The sequence below is a fragment of the Helobdella robusta genome (genome assembly GCF_000326865.2).
Source record: "Helobdella robusta unplaced genomic scaffold HELROscaffold_31, whole genome shotgun sequence".
Classification (NCBI taxonomy): domain Eukaryota; kingdom Metazoa; phylum Annelida; class Clitellata; order Rhynchobdellida; family Glossiphoniidae; genus Helobdella; species Helobdella robusta.
Genome location: NW_008704544.1, coordinates 941642 through 962274, shown reverse-complemented (window position 1 = coordinate 962274; position 20633 = coordinate 941642). Strand labels below are relative to the sequence as shown.

General features: G+C 33.1%; 2 protein-coding genes across 2 annotated transcripts; one reads left to right on the top strand and one right to left on the bottom strand.

The window, feature by feature from the left end:
- Positions 1–1367: 1367 nt before the first annotated feature.
- On the bottom strand, positions 1368–3390 carry HELRODRAFT_127612 (hypothetical protein; the record flags this gene model as incomplete). The annotated part of the gene is made up of 3 exons (XM_009022306.1): positions 1368–1418; positions 1717–1805; positions 3306–3390. Coding segments are annotated over 3 exons (225 nt in total), but the record flags the coding sequence as incomplete, so codon positions are not given.
- An 11975-nt stretch (positions 3391–15365) lies between these two features.
- HELRODRAFT_174868 (hypothetical protein) lies at positions 15366–16296 on the top strand (the record flags this gene model as incomplete). Its single annotated transcript, XM_009022305.1, has 2 exons — positions 15366–15754; positions 15954–16296. The coding sequence occupies 2 exons, from the start codon at positions 15366–15368 to the stop codon at positions 16294–16296; spliced, it is 732 nt and encodes a 243-aa protein (XP_009020553.1).
- Between the last annotated feature and the right edge of the window lie 4337 nt (positions 16297–20633).

The window sequence follows — 20633 nt, the reverse complement described above, 5'->3', positions numbered from 1 at the left end:
TTATTATCATCATAATTACTGCAATCATAATTATTATTATTATTATTATTATTATTATTCTTGTTGTTGTTGTTTTTGTTTAAATCATTATTATCATAATTACCGTTTATTTCACCGGTAACGTCTTCCTCCTCATCATCATCATCGTCATCGTCAAATTTTAGTTTAACGCTTCTAGAGATAATAATCTTTTTATTGTTATTATTATTGTCGTTGTTGTTGTTATTATTATTATCATCATCATCATCATCATCATCATAATCACTACCAACATCATCATTAGCGTCTTCATTTTTATTATAGCCAAGTGAATTATTACTGTTGCTCTTATGATAAACATTCTGTTGTTTTTGCTGTTGTTGCTGTTGTAGATGTTGCTGATGTTGTTGTTGATGTTGTTGTTGATGTTTTTGATGTTGATGTTTTTGTTGATGTTGCAAAAAATATATGCAATCATAATCAGGGGAGCATTTTGTTGATTTGTCTTTACAAAGTGTCCAAGAATCATCATCATTATTATTATTATTATTATAATTATTATTACTGCTATTGTTTTTATCACTACTAATACTTTTCTTATTGTTATTGTTGTTGTTTTTGTTGATGATGTTGTTATTATCATCACAATTCATTTCAACGTCGTCGTCGTTTTCATCGCAGATTCTTTTATTATTATTATTATTATTGTTGTTGTTGTTGTTGTTGTTGTTGTTGTTGTTAATTTCAAGGTCGTTATTGCTATTATCATTGTTGTTCCTGTTGTTAAATTCGTGATGATAATCATCGTTATTGTTGATATAATTGAAGTTATTTTTGATGTTTTGAATGTTGTTATCAATGTTTCTGCTGTTTTCGTCTGGTATATTGTTGCTACTATTGTTGTTGTTGTTGTGGTTGTTGTTGTTGTTGATGATGTAGCCTCGTTTGAAATATCTTGTGTCACTAAATTCCTTAAGAAATCTTTTTCGTCTTTTAACTTTAAGGACATTGTAAACGTCATCGTCGTCGTCTTCATCGTCGGCTTTCTCATTATTATTGTTACTAAAATTCCTGTAATTATTATTATTATTATTGTTATTGCTGTTGTTATTGTTATTATTGTTGTTGTTGTTGTTGTTGTTATCATTAATAGCGATTGCGTAACTTGTATCATAATTCTTATTGTTGTTGTTATCATTTTCATCGTCGTCATTATAGTTTGTGTTGTTGTTACTGCTGCTGCTGTTGTTGTTGAAATTGATGTTGTTGTTGTTGTTGTTGTTGTTATGGACATCAATGTTGACGTCATCATCGATGTTTTGGCCGATAGATACATCGGCATCATCGTCGTCGTCATCATCGTCGTCATCATCATCGTTGTCGTCGTCATCGCCATTGTTGTTTGTGCGTTTTGATGGTGACCAAACCATCTTGTTCTCCTGGCGAGAATGATGATGAGGAGGATGCTACATTGTTTTAATCAAGAGATTTGGAATTTCTCCGTCGGCTCTTGTAAATCTTATAAACTATCTTTAATCCAAATGTTTGATCTTATGGTCTGATGACATATATTGTGATAGAAACTTAGAAACAAAAGTAATTTTTAGATTAATGATTCATCTTTCTACATGCAAACAACGAACATTTGAATTACTTTCAATGTACAATTTATTATAACTTTGTGTTTGCATATTATTTTTGTTTTCATTTCATTTCATTAATTTTTTCTCTACTTACCTTTTTTAGCCTTCTTCTCGCGTTAGCAAACCACGTTGAAACTTGTGTCAGCGTCATTTTCGTTATGATGGCCAACATAATTTTTTCGCCTATGTTTGCATGTTTGTTTGTTTGTTTGTATGTTTGTATGTATGTTTGTTTGTATGTTTTTGTTTGTTTTGTGTACGTGTGTAAGGATGGTTCTTCTTAGGTGTAAATACAACACAAATTAAATAAGAAACTAATTAACGTTAGCATTATTGTATGCAATTCAAATGACACTTCAGGTGTTTATGCAAACCAAATAGACTGAAATTGTTTGCGTAGTAATAATAATTAACCACATACATACATACGTACATACATACATACAAACAAACAAACATACATACATACATACATACACACACCTTAAGTGGGTTAAGGTATTTGTTGTACGTAGTTGAGGTCGATGCAAGAAGTGTTGTTGGTTGTTCAGTGCACAGCTTTTTGAAGGATTTGGATTTGGCAGGTAAAAGACGATCGAGTTGTATGAAGGACATAGGAGGACATACAGCCGAACAAGCGTCTTACTGGATGTGGTTATGCAAGAAGAAAAAAGAATGCAAGTTTAAATAGTTAAAAGACGGGCTTGTGTGCCCGTAAGGCTTCAGATTATTCAACACTCCCAAATTCGGCGTAGCGTTTTACTTGGCTCGTCGAGATAACTCACATCATGATAGGTTTATATGGTGAACTGTCTGGTACGTCTACAATTTTTTAATATAAAAAGAGGTGATTTCATATCGAGGCAAATTATTTATACAGCGAGAAACATTCAACTGATCTCTGGATGTGGCCCTGTTGCTCGAGAGTGTCAGGAAGTTAAAAGGGCCGAAACACTCTTTGAGCGAAACTCTTCCTTTGAAGACTCTCGCTGAACGCTCATTATGTTCGAGTTACGTGCACACACACATACACAAATACATACATACACACACATACACATACATAATTACACACACACACACGCATACATACATACATACGTGCATTCATTTATTCAACTTGATAATTTCAATAATAACAGCGGTGATAACATATCAACATTTTTCTGATAAAATCGAAACATTCAAAAAATAATGGCGCAATTATTTGTTACATGAATTTTTGAAAAAAGTGAATTGGATAAATGCATCGCCCACATACAAACATGCATGCATGCATACATACAATCATACATACAAACAAACATACATACATACAAACATACATACATACATACAAACATACATACATACAAACATACATACATACATACAAACATACATACAAACATACATACATACATACAAACATACATACATACATACAAACATACATACAAACATACATACATACATACAAACATACAAACATACATACAAACATACAAACGTGCACGCATAGTGAGAGAAACATATAATTTGCCAATACGGCTTGATGTTTAGTGAAAATAATGCTAATAATCTGTTTGCAGTTACACAAAAATACATGTAAGCAAGCATGCATACAAACAAACAAACACACATACATGCATGCATGCATACATACATACACACATGCATGCATGCATACATACAGAGACATACCTTTAGTCGGGTATGGGTTCTTCATGTGCTCGTACAACCAGGATTTCAACGTTGTTGTTGATTCTCGAGTTGCATTCTTTCTCCTCACGTCAATCACTCCATAACTGATGATGATTATGACGGGAATGATGATGATGATGATGATGATGACGAAGAAGATGATAAAAATGATAATGATGTTGGTGATGTAGTGATAAAATAAATTTTGTAAGATGCATCAGGAATCGAATAATATGTTAAAAAAAATGGATGAACGAACGAACAAACGAATAAACAAAGTAATAACAAAATAAATAAATAAACGAACGAACAAACAAACAAACAAACAAATAGTTTGTCGACCTTAGTGGTTGTTGATAATAAGATGGGTGGTGATAAACCTCCTTCATGTTGTTCCCAACAGGCAACCAATTGCTGGAGGGCGAGAGAAAATTTGGGTTTGAGTTGTTGTTGTTGAGTTTGTTGTTGCTGTTGTTGCTGTTGCTGTTGTTGTTGCTGCTGTTATTGTTGTATTTCCATGATATCGTTGGCGAAGGTTTGTTGATGGTGTCAGTCTGTTAAGAAATATTTTTTTGAATGCTGCTAACACAAAAATTCGCGGGTTCTTTGAAATGAAATTTGAGATAACAGAATTTCAACTAAAATATGAAAATAATTGAGATAATTAATTTTAAATGAAAAAACTTGTGAATAAAATACAGGAAATAAACAACGAACCGACTGATAAAGGGGGCTTGAACAACAGAGCAACTTATTCTGATTAAGAAACATGTTGAAACGCTGTTTCAGCAACGACGCATTGTTCTCAAATTGTTGAAAACTGTTGTTGCTGTTGTTGTTTTTGTTGCTTTCAACAAAATTTGAATGTTGCGACAACGTTTGCTCCTGGGGCTGCTGTTGAGACAGACTATGAATATACTGTTGATGTTGTTGCTGGATGTTTTGTTGAAAATGTTGTTGTAGTTTTTGTTGCAGTTGCTGGTGGTGTTGTTGCTGTAGAAACAGAGGAGCAAAGGATAGCCGGTGTGGGATTGGAAATAGTGGTAGAAATCTTGGCAAACATGGGAATGGAGATATGGGATATTTTGGGAATTGAGGAAAACTGAATTGTTGTCGTTGTTGTTGTTGTTGTTGCTGTTGCTGGCTGTTTGTTGCACTCTGGTGAGATCCCGATGGGATTGTCGGTGAGAGGGGAGGTGTTGATAATGATGTCGTCGATGTTGATGAGGATTTCGTTGTTGAGATAATTGTTGCGTATGTTGCAGTCTTGTTTTCAATTACGGAGACCATTTTTTTTCCAACAAATTTAAAACCTCAACGTCAAAGAGTCCACAACAGCGGTATGAAGTTTTATTTTCTTCGCTCGAGTACTTTCAAACAATTATCATCTAATCCCAAACAATAATAATTATTAATAATAATAACAAAAATTAAAATAACAATAATAATAAAATATAGAAATTGATCAGCTACCTATAAAAAAATGACCAACAAAAATATGTCCTCTGAAGATGAACGTCAACTGGGCGGAAAGAATACATGGAAAACATGGGTGACGTTTGAATTTAAACTATACAACACACTCACCGCCGTCGCCATCATAATCATCATCTTTCTCTTCTTCCTCTTCTTCTTCTTCTTCTTCATCATTATCCTCATCATCAGTCACATCATCGTTGTCCTCATCATCTCCATTATAGATAGATATTTGTCTGTTGCAAACATATATACATGTATGTGTGCGTGTGTAATTATATATATATATATATATATATATATATATATATACATACTTAATATATACACACACATAGATGTTTGCAAACAGGTTGTGTGTGTGTGTGCGTGTGTGTGTGTTTGTGTGTATGCGTACGTGTGCATGTGTTTATTAGCATAGCTCATAGGAACGCTAACTGCTCTTATATGCTTATTATGAATTCAGAGTAAGTTTTGTTGTTATTGCTGTTGTTGTTGTGTTTCCTCTTTTTATTATTATTTTTATTGTTGTAGTTATTATTATTATCGTTGTTGTTGTTGTTGTCGAGGTAGAGCTCTTCTCTCTGATTGGCTGCAAGAACATGGTGTTTTCGTGTGACGTAATGCTTGAATTGGCCAATCACGTAAGAGTTTTTTGTGGTTATATATGCATGTATATAAAAGTCTTTACAATATATATATATATATATATATGTGTGTGTGTGTGTGTGTGTGTGTGTGCGTGTAAATGTAATGGCGTTTTCGTGTATGTGTGTTGTGTATTGTAGTATGTATAAATGATATATGTGTGTTTGTATAATTTCGTGCTTATAGAGATGTTTACATAATAAATTTATATATGTCTATGAGTATTTGAACAAATTCTTGTTAAATTGTTTCGCTGAATTACTGAGAAATTCTTAATTAAAAATTTTGCCAACGAGAAGGAGTTAAAAGAAATTTGATTGGTCCGAATTTTCTGAAAACGAAAAAAAAATTCAAATTCGTTTCGAATAAAACTGATGATAATTTCGATAAAATATTTGGCTATTTATCTACACAAAACACAATTGAAATGCTAACTAGTAAAGATATCAGGCTGCCATTCAAGCAATAAACTCCGCCCATTATTTGAATGCATGAACGTGATTGGCCGAGAAGTGAATGGAGATTTTGACGTGTGCGATAATTTTCAATTTCGAACAATTAGAAGCATTTTTTGATCATCTGATTAATGGCTAATTGATTGATCAGATGATAAAGACTGCTCCTTATTAACGGTTATATCAAACATATCAATCTATAAGATCGTATCTAAGATTATCGTCCATCCTCATCATCCTCATCATCATCATCCTCATCGACAATGACGTCATCATCAGGATTGACGTCATGATCGTTGACACTATTGTCAGTGATTATGACGTCATCATCGTCGTCGTCATAACATGTCATCATCATTTTTCATCATAAAATAATCTTCAATTATCATATTATCATTTTGTTGTGTGCGTGTGTGTTTATGTGTGTTTGTGCGTGTGCATGTGTGTGTGTTTGAGTGTGAATGTGAATGTGTGTGTATGTGTGTGTTTCTTTGTGTGTGTGTGTGTATGTGTGTACGGTTAATAACTTTAATAAACTTATTGCAATGATGTTGTTAAATAAACACGAGTGCAAATTTTAAACTTCGTCAATTATAAACATAGCAAAATTATAGTGACAATAATTATAACTATGAATAATTATTTTTTAATAATTATATTACTTATCTTTATAGACATTATTGTTAATATTATTATGATTATTATGATTATTATTATTAATATTAATATTATTATTATTATTATTATTATATTATTATTATTATATGATCATGATCATCATCGTCATCAGGACTCTTAATTAGTCTTATTTACTACTGACAATCATGTCTACATGTTTTTTTTAAAAACGTTGATCAAAAACATTAATAATTTATAATAAAAAAAAAAATAATAAATTATAATAATAAAAATGAAAATTATAATTATTATGAATAAAATTACTCAAATAATTTTTACTTGTTCATGTTAATACTTATTGTTTGTTCAATGAATGTTATGAATGAATGAACGAATGATCGAATGAATGAATGAATGAACTAATGAATGAATGAATGAATGAATGAATGAATGAATGAATGAATGAATGAATGAATGAATGAATGAATGAATGAATGACAAGAATGAGTGAATAAAAATAATATGACAAAGCATTAGGATAACCTTTGTATCAATTAATCATGGATATTAACATCTAATATGAGGCTGGCTTGCTGGGAGCATAAATTATCATTACGCTTAAGACGACCTGTTATGAATCTGTTATGAAATTGTTGTTGTTGCTGTTATTGTTACTGTTGTTGGTGTTGTTGTTGCTGTTGTTGGTGTTTGTTGTTGTGGTTGTTGTTGCAATGATGTTGATGCTGTTGTTTATAATTTTCAACCTTTATAAATTCTTATGAAAGTAAATAAAAACTATCACCATCATCTTCATCATCATCATCATCTTCCTCCTCCTCCTCATCATCATCAATATCATCATCATCATCAGTATCATCATCATCATCAGTATCATCATCAGTATCATCATCACTATCGTCTCATAACACGTGGGCCAGCGGCCACAAGTCATTATACAAACGCTTGACCTTTGCACTCTTCTAACCTTGAAGATCACGTGATGTCAACAAATGAAGATGACGTCATGACTGTTATCGCAGTAGTCGTCATCGTTGTATGAAAATTACTTTTTTTATTTTCAAGGAATAGTTTCATCAACCTCATAATAATAATAATAATAATAATAATAATTATTATTATTATTATTATTATTATTATTATGATAATATTAATAATAATAATAAACAGCAGCACACACACATACAGAAACACACACACAGATACACACGCACACACCGATAGACAGGCACACACAGACACACACAAACAGATAGACACATACACACGCACACAAACGCATCACAGACATACATGTAATCATAGTGCCAATTATGAATGCGGTTGGAAGTCATAATTAAATTTCTTAGGCCTTCTTTATTATCTGATATTATCTTATATCGCGTTAAATCAATTTTAAACACACACACACACGCACACACACACACACACGCACACACACACGGACATATATACATACATACATACAAACATACATACATACAAACAAACAAACAAACAAACAAACAAACAAACAAACAAACAAACAAGCAAGCAAGCAAGCAAACAAGCAAGCAAACAAACAAACAAACAAACATACATACATATATACATACATACACACATACATACATATAGACAGACACACACATACATAATTTATGTATATAGAACGTTTTTATTAATGATCAAAAGCTATTGATACATTTAAAATATTAATGATGATAAAGATGATGAGATGATACTTTGATTAAGATGTTAATTATTTATTCAAGATGGTGCCCAATATGATGATGATGAGGAGGAGGATGACGATGATGATGACGACGACGACGACGATGATGATGATCATCATAATAATCATTATCATTACCATCTATACCATCATCATCATCATCATCTCCGGTATCATCATCATCATCAGCAGCAGCAGCATCAACGACAAAAACATTACTCCTTGTATCACCTGCAATGCTAACACGTGCAAATGTCTGTCTGTCTGTCTGTATGTATGTATGTCTGTATGTATGTATGTATGTATGTTTGTTTGTATGTATGTTTGTTTGTATGTATGTTTGTTTGTATGTTTGTTTGTATGTTTGTTTGCTTGTATGTATGTCATTGTATGCATGTTTGTAGAAAGTGCTTTAATGGTCGAGAAACGGCTCGCTCCAACGCTTAAAATGTTTTGTGTGACGTCATCCGCCTGTTCATCACGTGATCAGACGTTAGCAGCACGTGACTTCGATGATGTCGTCATAGTTGTGGGGGGTTTCTGATGGTTGGTAGGTTTGATGGCTGGTGGGTGGGTGTAGGTGGTGTTAGGTCATCCTTCGCAGTTTTACTGGCGGCGATTGGTTGAATAGTGGTGATGATGAAAATGTTTTTGCTCATGATGATGATGCTAAAAAGTGACGATGACGTCATTGATTAATTCATAATCTTGATCTTTGCAATCGTCATCTTTTTTTGCTAGACTATCAGAATTTTTTTGCGAAATCAACTAACTAATGAACTTCAACAGACCAATCTCAATAAACTTACAAAGACACACATACATACGCAAACACACACATACACATAGATGCACACACAAACACACATACACACGCGCACGCGCGTAGCAAACTTGGAGATAAATCACTCCAAAGAGTTTCGCGCAATAAATCGGCCATCTTGAAAAATGGCCGCTTGCACGTGACAGATGAAAAATGGCGGACACTTCCTGTGGAAAAGTTCCTAAAAGAAGACCGAACGTTTTTCCTGCTACAATATGCATGAGTTGTTGTTGTCGTTGCCTGCCGATACTGCACTGTTTGCCGACGTCCTGATAGTGATGCTGATGTGGTGGTGGTGACGATGATGATGATAGTGATGGCGATGATGATGATGATGATGATAATCTCAAAAAAAGGATATTTTTGTAGCCTAGGTTACAATGAATGGGTTAGCTGTTAATATTATTCAGCCACACGTTTGTAAAATGAACTGAACATAGAACAAAAAAAAACATACATACAAAACAACCATGCAACAAACCATACAACAAAACATACAACATTCTTCACAAACAACCACATATGCAATACACAATAAATGACACACGGCAAATAAAACTATTAATATTTCCACATATTTCCTGCTCTTGAATCCAAACGCATGTCGTTAAAATGTTGTTTGGTTACTTCTTTATGTATGCTTATATGTATGTCTGTATGTATGTATGTATGTATGTTTTTTGTATGTTTGTTTGTTTGTATGTACGTATGTATGTATATACGTACGTACGTATGTAGGTATGCTTGTTTGTATGCTGTATGTTTGTTTGTATTCATGTATGTTTGTTTGTATGTACGTTTGTATGTATGTACCTATGTATGTTTGATGATGATACCGTTGATGATGATGGTAATGATTGTGTTGTTGTTGATGTTGTGATGCTACATGGTCTCATTTCTTTTGTTGTACAGACATAAAAGGCGTTTTTAAAACACGGGTTGTTGATGTTGCTCTCTTGTTTGAATGTGAGTTGTGTGTGTATGTTCATATACTATACATGCAATGTCAATATTAACAGGTGTGCTGAAATGAATGTTGTTCACTCATTCATTCGATTCTTCATTCGTTCATTCATTTGTTCGTTTCTCAGTGCATTCATTAGTTTGTTTTTCAATGCATTCTTTTGTTCGTTAGTTCTGCACCTTGATAATGTTCACTCTCTTGTTCAAATTCAGATGTTTAAAGAGCTATGATGTTACAAATAAATTTTTTGATAACAACAAATCTGCAACTATTGTTCTGGAATCTAAAAATCGTCTTTCAATTATTAAAATTTTGTCAAACGTCTTTATTGAAGTGCATAACTGATAATTTTTAAAGATCAAAATTTGGATAGGAATAAAAATAATCATAAGCCAATAACATAGTCAGAAGGACAATTGTTATATAACATCAATGTCTGTTGAAAGCCTTATTTACACCATCAAATAATTAAATGTAAAAACACATGAAAAGAGCTAAATTGTTTATGCGTCGATCACATGTGTACGAGTATACATATTGAAATATATATATAGCCTTTTATTTTCGCATGCAGATGACATTTTTTCCATTTTTTTCATTCCCGTCCGTCATTCCAGATTCCTGAACAGCGATTCCATGATTCCCTAAAATTCCCATTCTCGGAAGTTAAGTTTAACCCATGGGAGTCCCGCGATTTCCTTAGGCGGCGTGATAGTCTAATGGTTAAGGTCGCCTGGTGCTGTTTCGCAGTAACCGGGTTCGAATACGACAAAAAAATTCCCGCCTATCACATGCTTCGTGTGTGACGCGTCGTTTAGCCTGTATTCATGTACGATGTTTGTGCGCTTTGCTGAATCCTCTGAACTTTGAAAGAGTGTAATTGACCTTTAACCTTTTTTAACCTTTTTTCCTTTCCCATGCTCGCCTCTATCCCTATGTACATTTTCTGGCCATTCTGTCGAGCAAAATGTGTTTATAAGTTACGAAGCTACATATACGTACATTCATGCTGTGCTCTTGTGAATGAAATATCTTTTATAGGAGAAAGTTATATCGTCTGTGTGTTAATTTATTTTTATATTTGTATTTATTTTGAATTTGTTACTGTTGTTGTTGGTGGTGGTGTTGTTATGGTTGGTGTTGTTGTGGTTGGTGTTGTTGTGGTTAATTTCAATTTTAAATTTCTTGTTAACAGACGTCGAAAAACCCAAAAAGACAAATTGTTATTGTTGACGTCATTTGCTATTTATGTTTTTTGATTGTTGTTGTTGTTGCTGCTGTTGCTTTTGTTGTGTTAGGATGTGGCATAATGGGATTGCTGTAGTATCTGTGGTTGTTGATGTTGTTGACATTGATTTTGTTGTTGAAATGAACTAACTGGCTTATTTTTATTTCGTTAAATACATATATATATACATGTATATTTATAAATATACATATTTATATATTTGTTTATCTATCATGGCTAATTATAGGATTCTCATTCTCAAACAATTTTTCTATATTTTTTTTCTCAATAAACTAAAAATAAACTCAGATGAAAAGTTTTATTTATAGATTTAAAGGGAAACAAACGCATGCCGAAGTAAGTTCTTGTTGTTGCTATCACTGTAAATATTACTGTTATTGTTATTAATATTATTATTATTGCAATTGTTGTTATTGTTATCGTTATTGTTACTGTTGCTGTAAGTGTTGCTATTATTGTTATTACAACTATGTTGTTGTTGTTGTTGTTGTTGTTGTTCTTGGCCTCTTCCCTCGACACTTGTCATCCGTTTTAAACGCAGGGCTTATTTTATCATTATTTTTCAATTTCTTCCTTTTATTTTTAGTGCTGATTTTATTTTTTTTCCTTCTGGATCTATTTTTGTTTCGTTATGTCGTTTCGTTATATCGTTTCGTAACCGTTTCGTTGTTTTCTTATTGATAAACGAAATGTAAAGATATAACTACTAAAATGATACAATTATTATTACAACCGCTGCTACTTCTACTACTCTCCTCTTCCTCCTCCTCCTACTACTACTACTTCTGCCGCTGCTACTACTACAACTACAACTTCTACTACTACTATTATTTCTACTACAACTACTACTACAACTACTGCTGCTACTTCTAAATCAATCAAAACGACCCAAAAATAACAACGGTTTATGAATATTAATGCCTTTGGTTAGAGAATAAAATATATTTGCGTGTCCGAGAATATTTATTTTTCTTTGTTTTTATTATCGTTAATATTTTTATTTCTATTGTTGTTGTTGTTGTTATTATTTCGTTTTCAAGTAAAGCTAATTATTATTTTAATTATTTTAGAGTTTTTTTCCATGTTTTATTAATTTAATGAAACCGACGATAATGATGATGATGACGACCGCGACGATGATGACGTTGTTGTTATTTTTGTGGAGATGATGATAATGATGATGTTGACAACAATAAGGACATGAATGCAGATGATAAAGAAGACAAATTGAAACGGTAGAAAACTCAGAGCTGAGAACGAGGATGACGTCAGTTATGATGAAAATGACGTCAGAGTAAGGTTGCAGAGATGACAGATTGAACCTGCACTCACAAACATCATGACAAAATCACAAAACTCCGTCGTAAACCCCTTGTCAGCATTTCGAATAATTCTTTCTTTAAATATCTACCAACACGCATCTCTCAAATGCCACACATACCGACTTAAGTTTTTATGCATCTATCCATCATTCATTCATTCATTCTGTCGTTCGTTCGTTCGTTCGTTCATTCATTCATTCATTCATTCATTCATTTCATTCATTCATTCATTCATTCATTCTCATTCATTCATTCTGTCGTTTGTTCGTTTGTTCGTTTATTCTTTTATCAAAATATTTTTCCTTCAAAAGCACACGTGTCTTTCCTCCATCCACACTCCATCCATCATTTGCCCCTAGCCAGAAAACTAGGTCAAATATATTTTGTGTCACGTGCTTATCACGTGATCGTGTTCGGAGTTGTGGTCAGTTGTATTTTGTTTATGTCCATCATGTTTGTATTTGATTAAAATTTCGGAGTGAGCTGATTTTTATGTTTGTTTGTTTGTATCTATGTCTGTATGTTTGTATGTATGTATGTGTATGCATGTATGTGTGTGTTTATGTGTGTGTGTTTATGTGTGTGTGCTTATGTGTGTGTGTTTATGTGTGTGTGTTTATGTGTGTGTGTTTATGTGTGTGTGTTTATGTGTGTGTGTTTATGTCTGAATGTGTATGCGCGCGTGTGTTGTGTGTGTGTCGATGATAAATCTATCTGTTATGGTAGGCGAAACCAAAGCGGCATTTGACATTTGGGGAGCAAGTGAAAAAAAACGCTAAATAATTCATCAACTTTTTATCCGCTATTCGTTCGTGTTCTTTATTGTGTCTGTTGATATTATTATCTATTATTATTATTATTTATTATATTATTGTTAGTCGTATTTATCGATATTATTATTATTATTTATTATTATTTAAAGTTTAAAATAATTTTTTGTACTTTAAAACGATAAAACAAAAAAAAGACGACGACAACAACAACAACAATACTACACTACTACTACTACTAATAATAATAACAATAAAACAACAATAATAACAACAGCAACAATAATAATAATTGTCGAGTCACCACAATAAAAATGTTAAAGAGCACCTCCTTTGATGAAATTTCTCGCACTTCGTGAAAGAACAACTTGCCAGCAAGCGCTGATTATTGCGATTATTATTATTATTATTATTTTGTTATTATTATTATTTTTGTCATTATTATTTTGTGGTTATTATTATCAAATAAGGACAGTTTCATACATTTTTTCCTTCAATTTTTCGCTCTTAAAATTTTGAAATGAACATTTGTTCAATTAATTCAAAGCTTTTGTCAAGGCTAGGAGGGTTTTCATAGGCGCCGTGTTTTTATAAAAATAAATATGTGGGCAAAAAAAACGACGATGATGATGATGAAAATACTACTACTACTACTACTACTACTACTACTACTACTACTACTACTGTTGCCGCTACTAGTGCCGCATCATCGCCATCATCATCATCGTCCGTCGTCGTCGTCCCCATCATAAGGTAATGGATGTTTCATTCAGAAATTTTCTTTTTACATCAATCCTTTTATTTATTCTTTCGTTCGTTCATTCATTCATTCGTTCCATTAGTCTATCCACGCCACTATCTACACCTACTCCTCAAATGTGACCTAGATAATAATAAAAATAATAAGAAGAAATAATGCTAATAACAATAAGCGGAAAGCTAACCATGTGACCCATTTAAATATTCAGAAAGAGCAGATAGCTACTACCACCTCCACAAAAATTCTGATCAGCTGATCATCTGATCGTCCATTGCATACGCAGCAAGCAGCAAAGCCGGCAGCTGCAGCTGTGACGTCACGAACAAGCGAAGCGTTTGCTGTGACAGTAGCTACGGCTACTACGCACGTTTACGTTGGCCAATGGCGTTAAAGAACACGACGTTTCATTCATAAAAATTCCACGCGTGCTCTACTGTATATACGTATGTATGTTTGTATATCTATGTATGTTTGTATATGTATGTATGTATGTTTGTATATGTATGTATGTATGTCTGTACGCACGCATGTATGTATGTATTCTAAGCGTAACCATACAAACCCACTTTAATACAGTATGTATCTGCGTATGTATGGAAGTATTCATGTACATATGTATGTGTGTAAGTGTGTATGTGTATTAGTATGTGTGCATGTATGTAGGTATGTACTGTTGGCTCCTGTCATGTGGTAAATAGATGTAGCTATATAAACGTCAGAGATTCAGCTACTCGGGTTTTCAGTTGCGATTTTTTCCATTTTTTAATATTTTTCATCAGTCATTCATCTTGCCTCTCCAATGAAAATGTTGGCTTGTACGTACCACCTTAAAACTTATTTAAAATACAAACATTCATAGTTACATTGTTTGGCATAACGAGACGATATTTTTTGATTTGTTTGTAAAAGATAATTAAAGTAGACTAACAATAGCTAATAATTTAAATCGGGTTAATTTACAATGATAATAAGATTGGAAAGCACGTGAAGCACCCAGATAAGAAAGTAGGGGGGTTACGCTCTGATGTAGTAATTTAAAATAAACTTATTTTAAAATTTCATTATAATGTTTTATGTGACTAAATCAATTAATTCATCGCGTATTAAATAGTGATAGATACCAATTATTATTAAAAACTGACAAGTAGTTAATTAACCAATTAGTTAATTAATCAGTCAATTAATCAATCAATTAATTAGCAGAATCCAATGCCAAACCAGATAACAGGAAAACGAGTAAACTATGGAAAATGAGCCTGACAAAGCTACTGATGATTTAGACAACAACAACAAAAACAACAATAACAACACATCGATCACAGCAACTACACCAACGATTATTGCCTCATCAATATCGTCGACTACAACATCATCATCGATATCAACAACAACAACGACTGCTACTACTGGTACTGCTGTGGCTACGACAGCTACTACAGTTGCTACTACTATTATTGCCGCTACCGAAAATACTACTTCCATTAATACTTTTACTACTACTACTGCTGCTGCTACTATTACAATTACTGCTATTACTTTTGCCGCCTATGCTGCTACTACAACTACTACAAGTTTTGCTTCTGTCGTCAGTGAAAGTATGATTCAATCTTGCAGTCATCCAGCCCAAAATGTGTTGGTGGGTTATCATCATCAACAACAACGACATCAACAGCATCAACAACACCAACAGCATCAACAACATCGTCAACTTCAACAGCATTCACAACAGCAACTAAAGCATCATAAACAGTTTGAGCATCGGCTGACTTGCCATCATCAGTCAGGAGTCAAAAGTAAGAAAGATAAAAAACAACAACTGCCACAACAACAGCTGGTACAGCAGCTACCGCAACAACAACAACAACTACCTCAACAACAACAATTACCTCAGCAACAACAATTACCTCAACAACAACAACAACAACTATCTCAACATCAACAACAACTGCCTCAACAACAACTACCTCAACATCAGCAACAACTACCTCAACATCAACAACTACCTCAACTACAACAACAACTACCTCAACATCAACAACAACTACTTCAACAACAACAACAACTACCTCAACAACAACAAAAACGACAATATGACGTCATGCTTTCGGACTTTGACCTTGACGCTGATTTGGTTGACCTTGGAAAAATGGACATTGATATTGATGAATTACTAACAAATGTTCCCATCATGCTCTCCCCACTAACTAGTGCGTTTTAGTTGGTTGGTTGGTTAATTGATTGGTTGGTTGGTTGATTTGCTGATTGATTGGTTGGTTGATTGGTTGGTTGGTTGATTGATTGATTTGCTGATTGGTTGGTTGATTGGTTGGTTGATTGGTTGATTGATTGATTGATTGGTTGATTGGTTGGTTGGTTGATTCGCTGATTGGTTGATTTGCTAATTAGTTGGTTGGTTGGTTTATTGATTGATTGACTGACTGATAGATTGATAGATTGATAGATTGATTGATTGAATTAAGGAATTGTTTGGTTGGTCAGTTGGTTGATTAGTTAGTTGGCTGGTTAAAAATAAATGAGTGAATAATAAATTAACTTATGAATGGATAGATGAATGAATAAATAACTGAACAATTGATGAATTGATTTCACAAATTAGAAAAAATAAGTAGGAATAAATGAATGAATGAACGAATGAATAAACAAACGAACGAACGAACGAATGAACAAACAACGAACGAACGAACGGACGAACAAATACAAGTAGCGAATAGTTAGTTGCCAACCCACGCTAAATTTGTGAAAATCGATATAGCGGCACGTTAACGATCATCAAATAAACTCTATAAAATAAACTTTTGTAATAATAATAACAATAATAATATTAATAATAGTAAGAATAAATAGTAGTAATTACAACAACAATAATAATAATATTAGTTCGTGTACAATTTTTTTTATTATGATTCTCGGTTTTTAATTTTTAAAATAAATTTTGCGGATCTGTTGACTGGATGTATGTGTATATGTAGTTGTATTCATTGGCTGATTTAGAGTAACTTAGAATGCAAAGGTTCACTATCTGTATCATGATCATCATCATCATTGTCATTATTATAATTATCATCATCATCATCATCATTGTCTCAATCATCATCATTAAAACAGTCATCACCATCATCATCAACCTCACAATCGTTAGCATCTTCTTCTTCTTCTTTAAAGAACGAGACCAAAATAAGCATCTGAGGTTTTATGCGCGTAACATTTTCTTTTATAATTTGTGTGTCAAACACAAACAAAGACATCGACACAACAGCACAACAGCACAACATCACACCTTATGTCATTCGTTCATTAATTCATACATTCTTTGGCCATACATCTGTCCATTCATTCGTTCGTTCGTTCGTTTGTTCGTTCATTCATTCATTCATTCATTCATTCATTCATTCATTCATTCATTCATTCATTCATTCATTCATTCATTCATTCATTCATTCATTCATTCATTCATTCAATCAATTCATTCATACATACATACATACAAACATACATACATACATACATACATACATACATACATACATACATACATACATACATACATACATACATACATACATACATACATACATACATACATACATACATACATACATACATACATACGTACACAATACACACACACACCACACATACACACACACAAAGATAAACACAAACATACACATACATACAAACATACACACACGTACGGAAAGCTATTTTCTGAATGTTTATCTCACGTTCGAGAAGGTTCTTTACAATTGTGGCATAGACTAAAAATATTTACGACAAATGGCACTTACAAACATACAAACATTCAAACAAACATACATACAAACAAACATACACACACATACATACATAAATATATACACACATATATATTCAATATACTTATTCATTTCAATACATACATATCATCATATCAACAATAGATTCTACATACAGACATTCAGAAACAAATTTAAACATACATACATATATACATACATACTCACTCACATACATACACACCAATGTATCTTCGTATGTATGTTTATTTAGCTATTAATATTAATATTATCTATTTTTAGTGCGTCATCATCATTTTCAGATTCTAATTATAGCTGACCAATTGGAATCGGTAGATTATATAAATGTTTATTTTTTCCTTTTTGCGGAACCATGGAGGGATTTTTATGAATGGGAAATAACAACTAATATAAGTTCGATTTATATTAGAAAGATCATGTAGATGTATATATATAGATATATATATGTGTGTGTGTGTGTGTGTGTGTGTGTGTGTGTGTGTGTGTGTGTGTGTGGTTATGAAAGTGTATGTATCAGTATGTGTTATGTGCTAAAAAAATCTCTAAATTTTCACAATTTTTATGTTATAAATATAATTTTTTTAGGGCATAGAGATAAAATCTGCCTGGATGACTTGGTTGATATTCGGCTCCATCCATTGATTGGTTGATTGGTACTTGCCGCGTTCAACTGCAAAAAAAACCCATGCTGTCTTTATTATAACTTTTTTTAGCTCTCTTTCTTTGTGTCTCTCTCTCTTTTTCTCTTTCTCTCTCTCTCTCTCTCTTCATATGTTGTAAATACATTTGTGTATTGATACAAAAAGCAGAGGATTAAGTGTGTAATCTGTGTATGCGTGTGCGTGCGTGCGTGTGTGCGTGCGTGTGTGTGTGTTTAGGAAAGAAATTAGATTTGTTAATCCTAGTATCGGGGTTGATGAAATAAACGGAAGGAAGTGGAAGAGGAAATTTGTAAAGATGAGAGAGAGAGAGAGAGATCGAGAGAGAAAGAGAGAAAGCGGGCACAGATGAAAAAGAGAAAAAAGATTGATGTATTTATATATGTGTATATATAATATAAAAATTTATAGAGAAAGAGAGAGAGAGAGAGAAAGAGAGAGTGAGAGAACGAAAGATAAAGAGAGAAAGTTTTTTGATATTTCGGTTCGCAAAGAGAGGATAGGATATTTATTTATTTGTTCAAGGATTAAAGGATGAATTAGCAAATAAAAGAAAGTAGATGCGGTTTCTGATGAATGAATGAATGAATGAATGAAAGAATGAATGTATGAATGAATGAATGAATGAATGAATGAATGAATGAATGAATGAATGAATGAATGAATGAATTAATGAATTACTGAATTAATGAATTACTGAATTAATTAGTTAATAGGTGATTAAATGAAGGAACGAGTTATTAATATAAAAGACAAATCATAGTGAATATATGATAGGACAAAGGAATGAATTCATGAACCGCAAAAAAACCATATGTTATGATAGGCTGATCTGTATAAATTTAATAAACGCTGTTTAGCTAACGTTAAAAACTTGCAATTATTAAATTCAATCATCCAATAAACAACCAGTTCACGTTTGATTTACTGTTATTTTAGCCAATAGGAGCTCAACTATAAAAATACATACACGGATACTAACATATATACAAATATATACACACAGACATACAAGTACATACATATATACACACGTAATAGATAATTCAAGTCTATATATTTGTAAGAATTTATATAAAACAAATATAATCAAAAAGCAGAGACAAAAATTATAAAATTTCTTAGGTGTCAACGTAGATGCAGACGTCAGCTTATCGCTAATGCAAAATGTAGATGAGTGTCAAGTGAGTACAATTGAAGATGAACCAACAGCATCACAAATACCGCAACAACAACAAATACCTCAACCACAACAACTTCAACAGCAGCAGCCATCGCAACTTCCTTTACTACTAACACAACAGCAACAACAACAACATCCACATACATTTTCTCTGCCATCGCTAGCAACAAAACAACAACATCAACATTTCTTCCAACAACAAAAACAGACTCTATCATCTTCGGATATAACATTTCTGACTGGCAAATTTTTCAAAACATCGCCAGACGCAAACCCACAACCACCGCACATCGCCGCAGCTGCGAACGTCGCAGCGTTTACTACAGCAAAGTCGCATTCGACTTCATCAACGATCTCAAAAACACCTCACACAAAATTTAGCCAAAGTAAACCACCGATGAAGACGTCAAGTTTGTCAACATTGTCTGAGACAATGAGACGTTCTCCCGGACCCTCAACGAGTCGCCGATCGAGTTCCGATCTGGCCTCAGTGCTAAAACTTCCTTCAAAGTTTCAGTTGAAAAATTTACGGGAGCGACATCTAGAGGAAGAGACAGAACACGAACATCATCATCAGCATCTGCATCTGCATCATCAGCATCTAGAGCGGCTGCAACATCATCAACATCAAAAACTGCACCAACATTACAGACTTTTAAAAAGACAGCACCAAGAACATTTACAAAAATATCACTATCATCAGTACCACCACCACCAACAGCAGCAGCAGCAACAGCAGCAACAGCAGCCGCAACAACAGCAGCAGCAACTAACTCATCAACAGCATGAAACACAGCAAGCATTACCCGATCCAAATATAGGAGCATTTATTGACACGTCAGAATCTTATG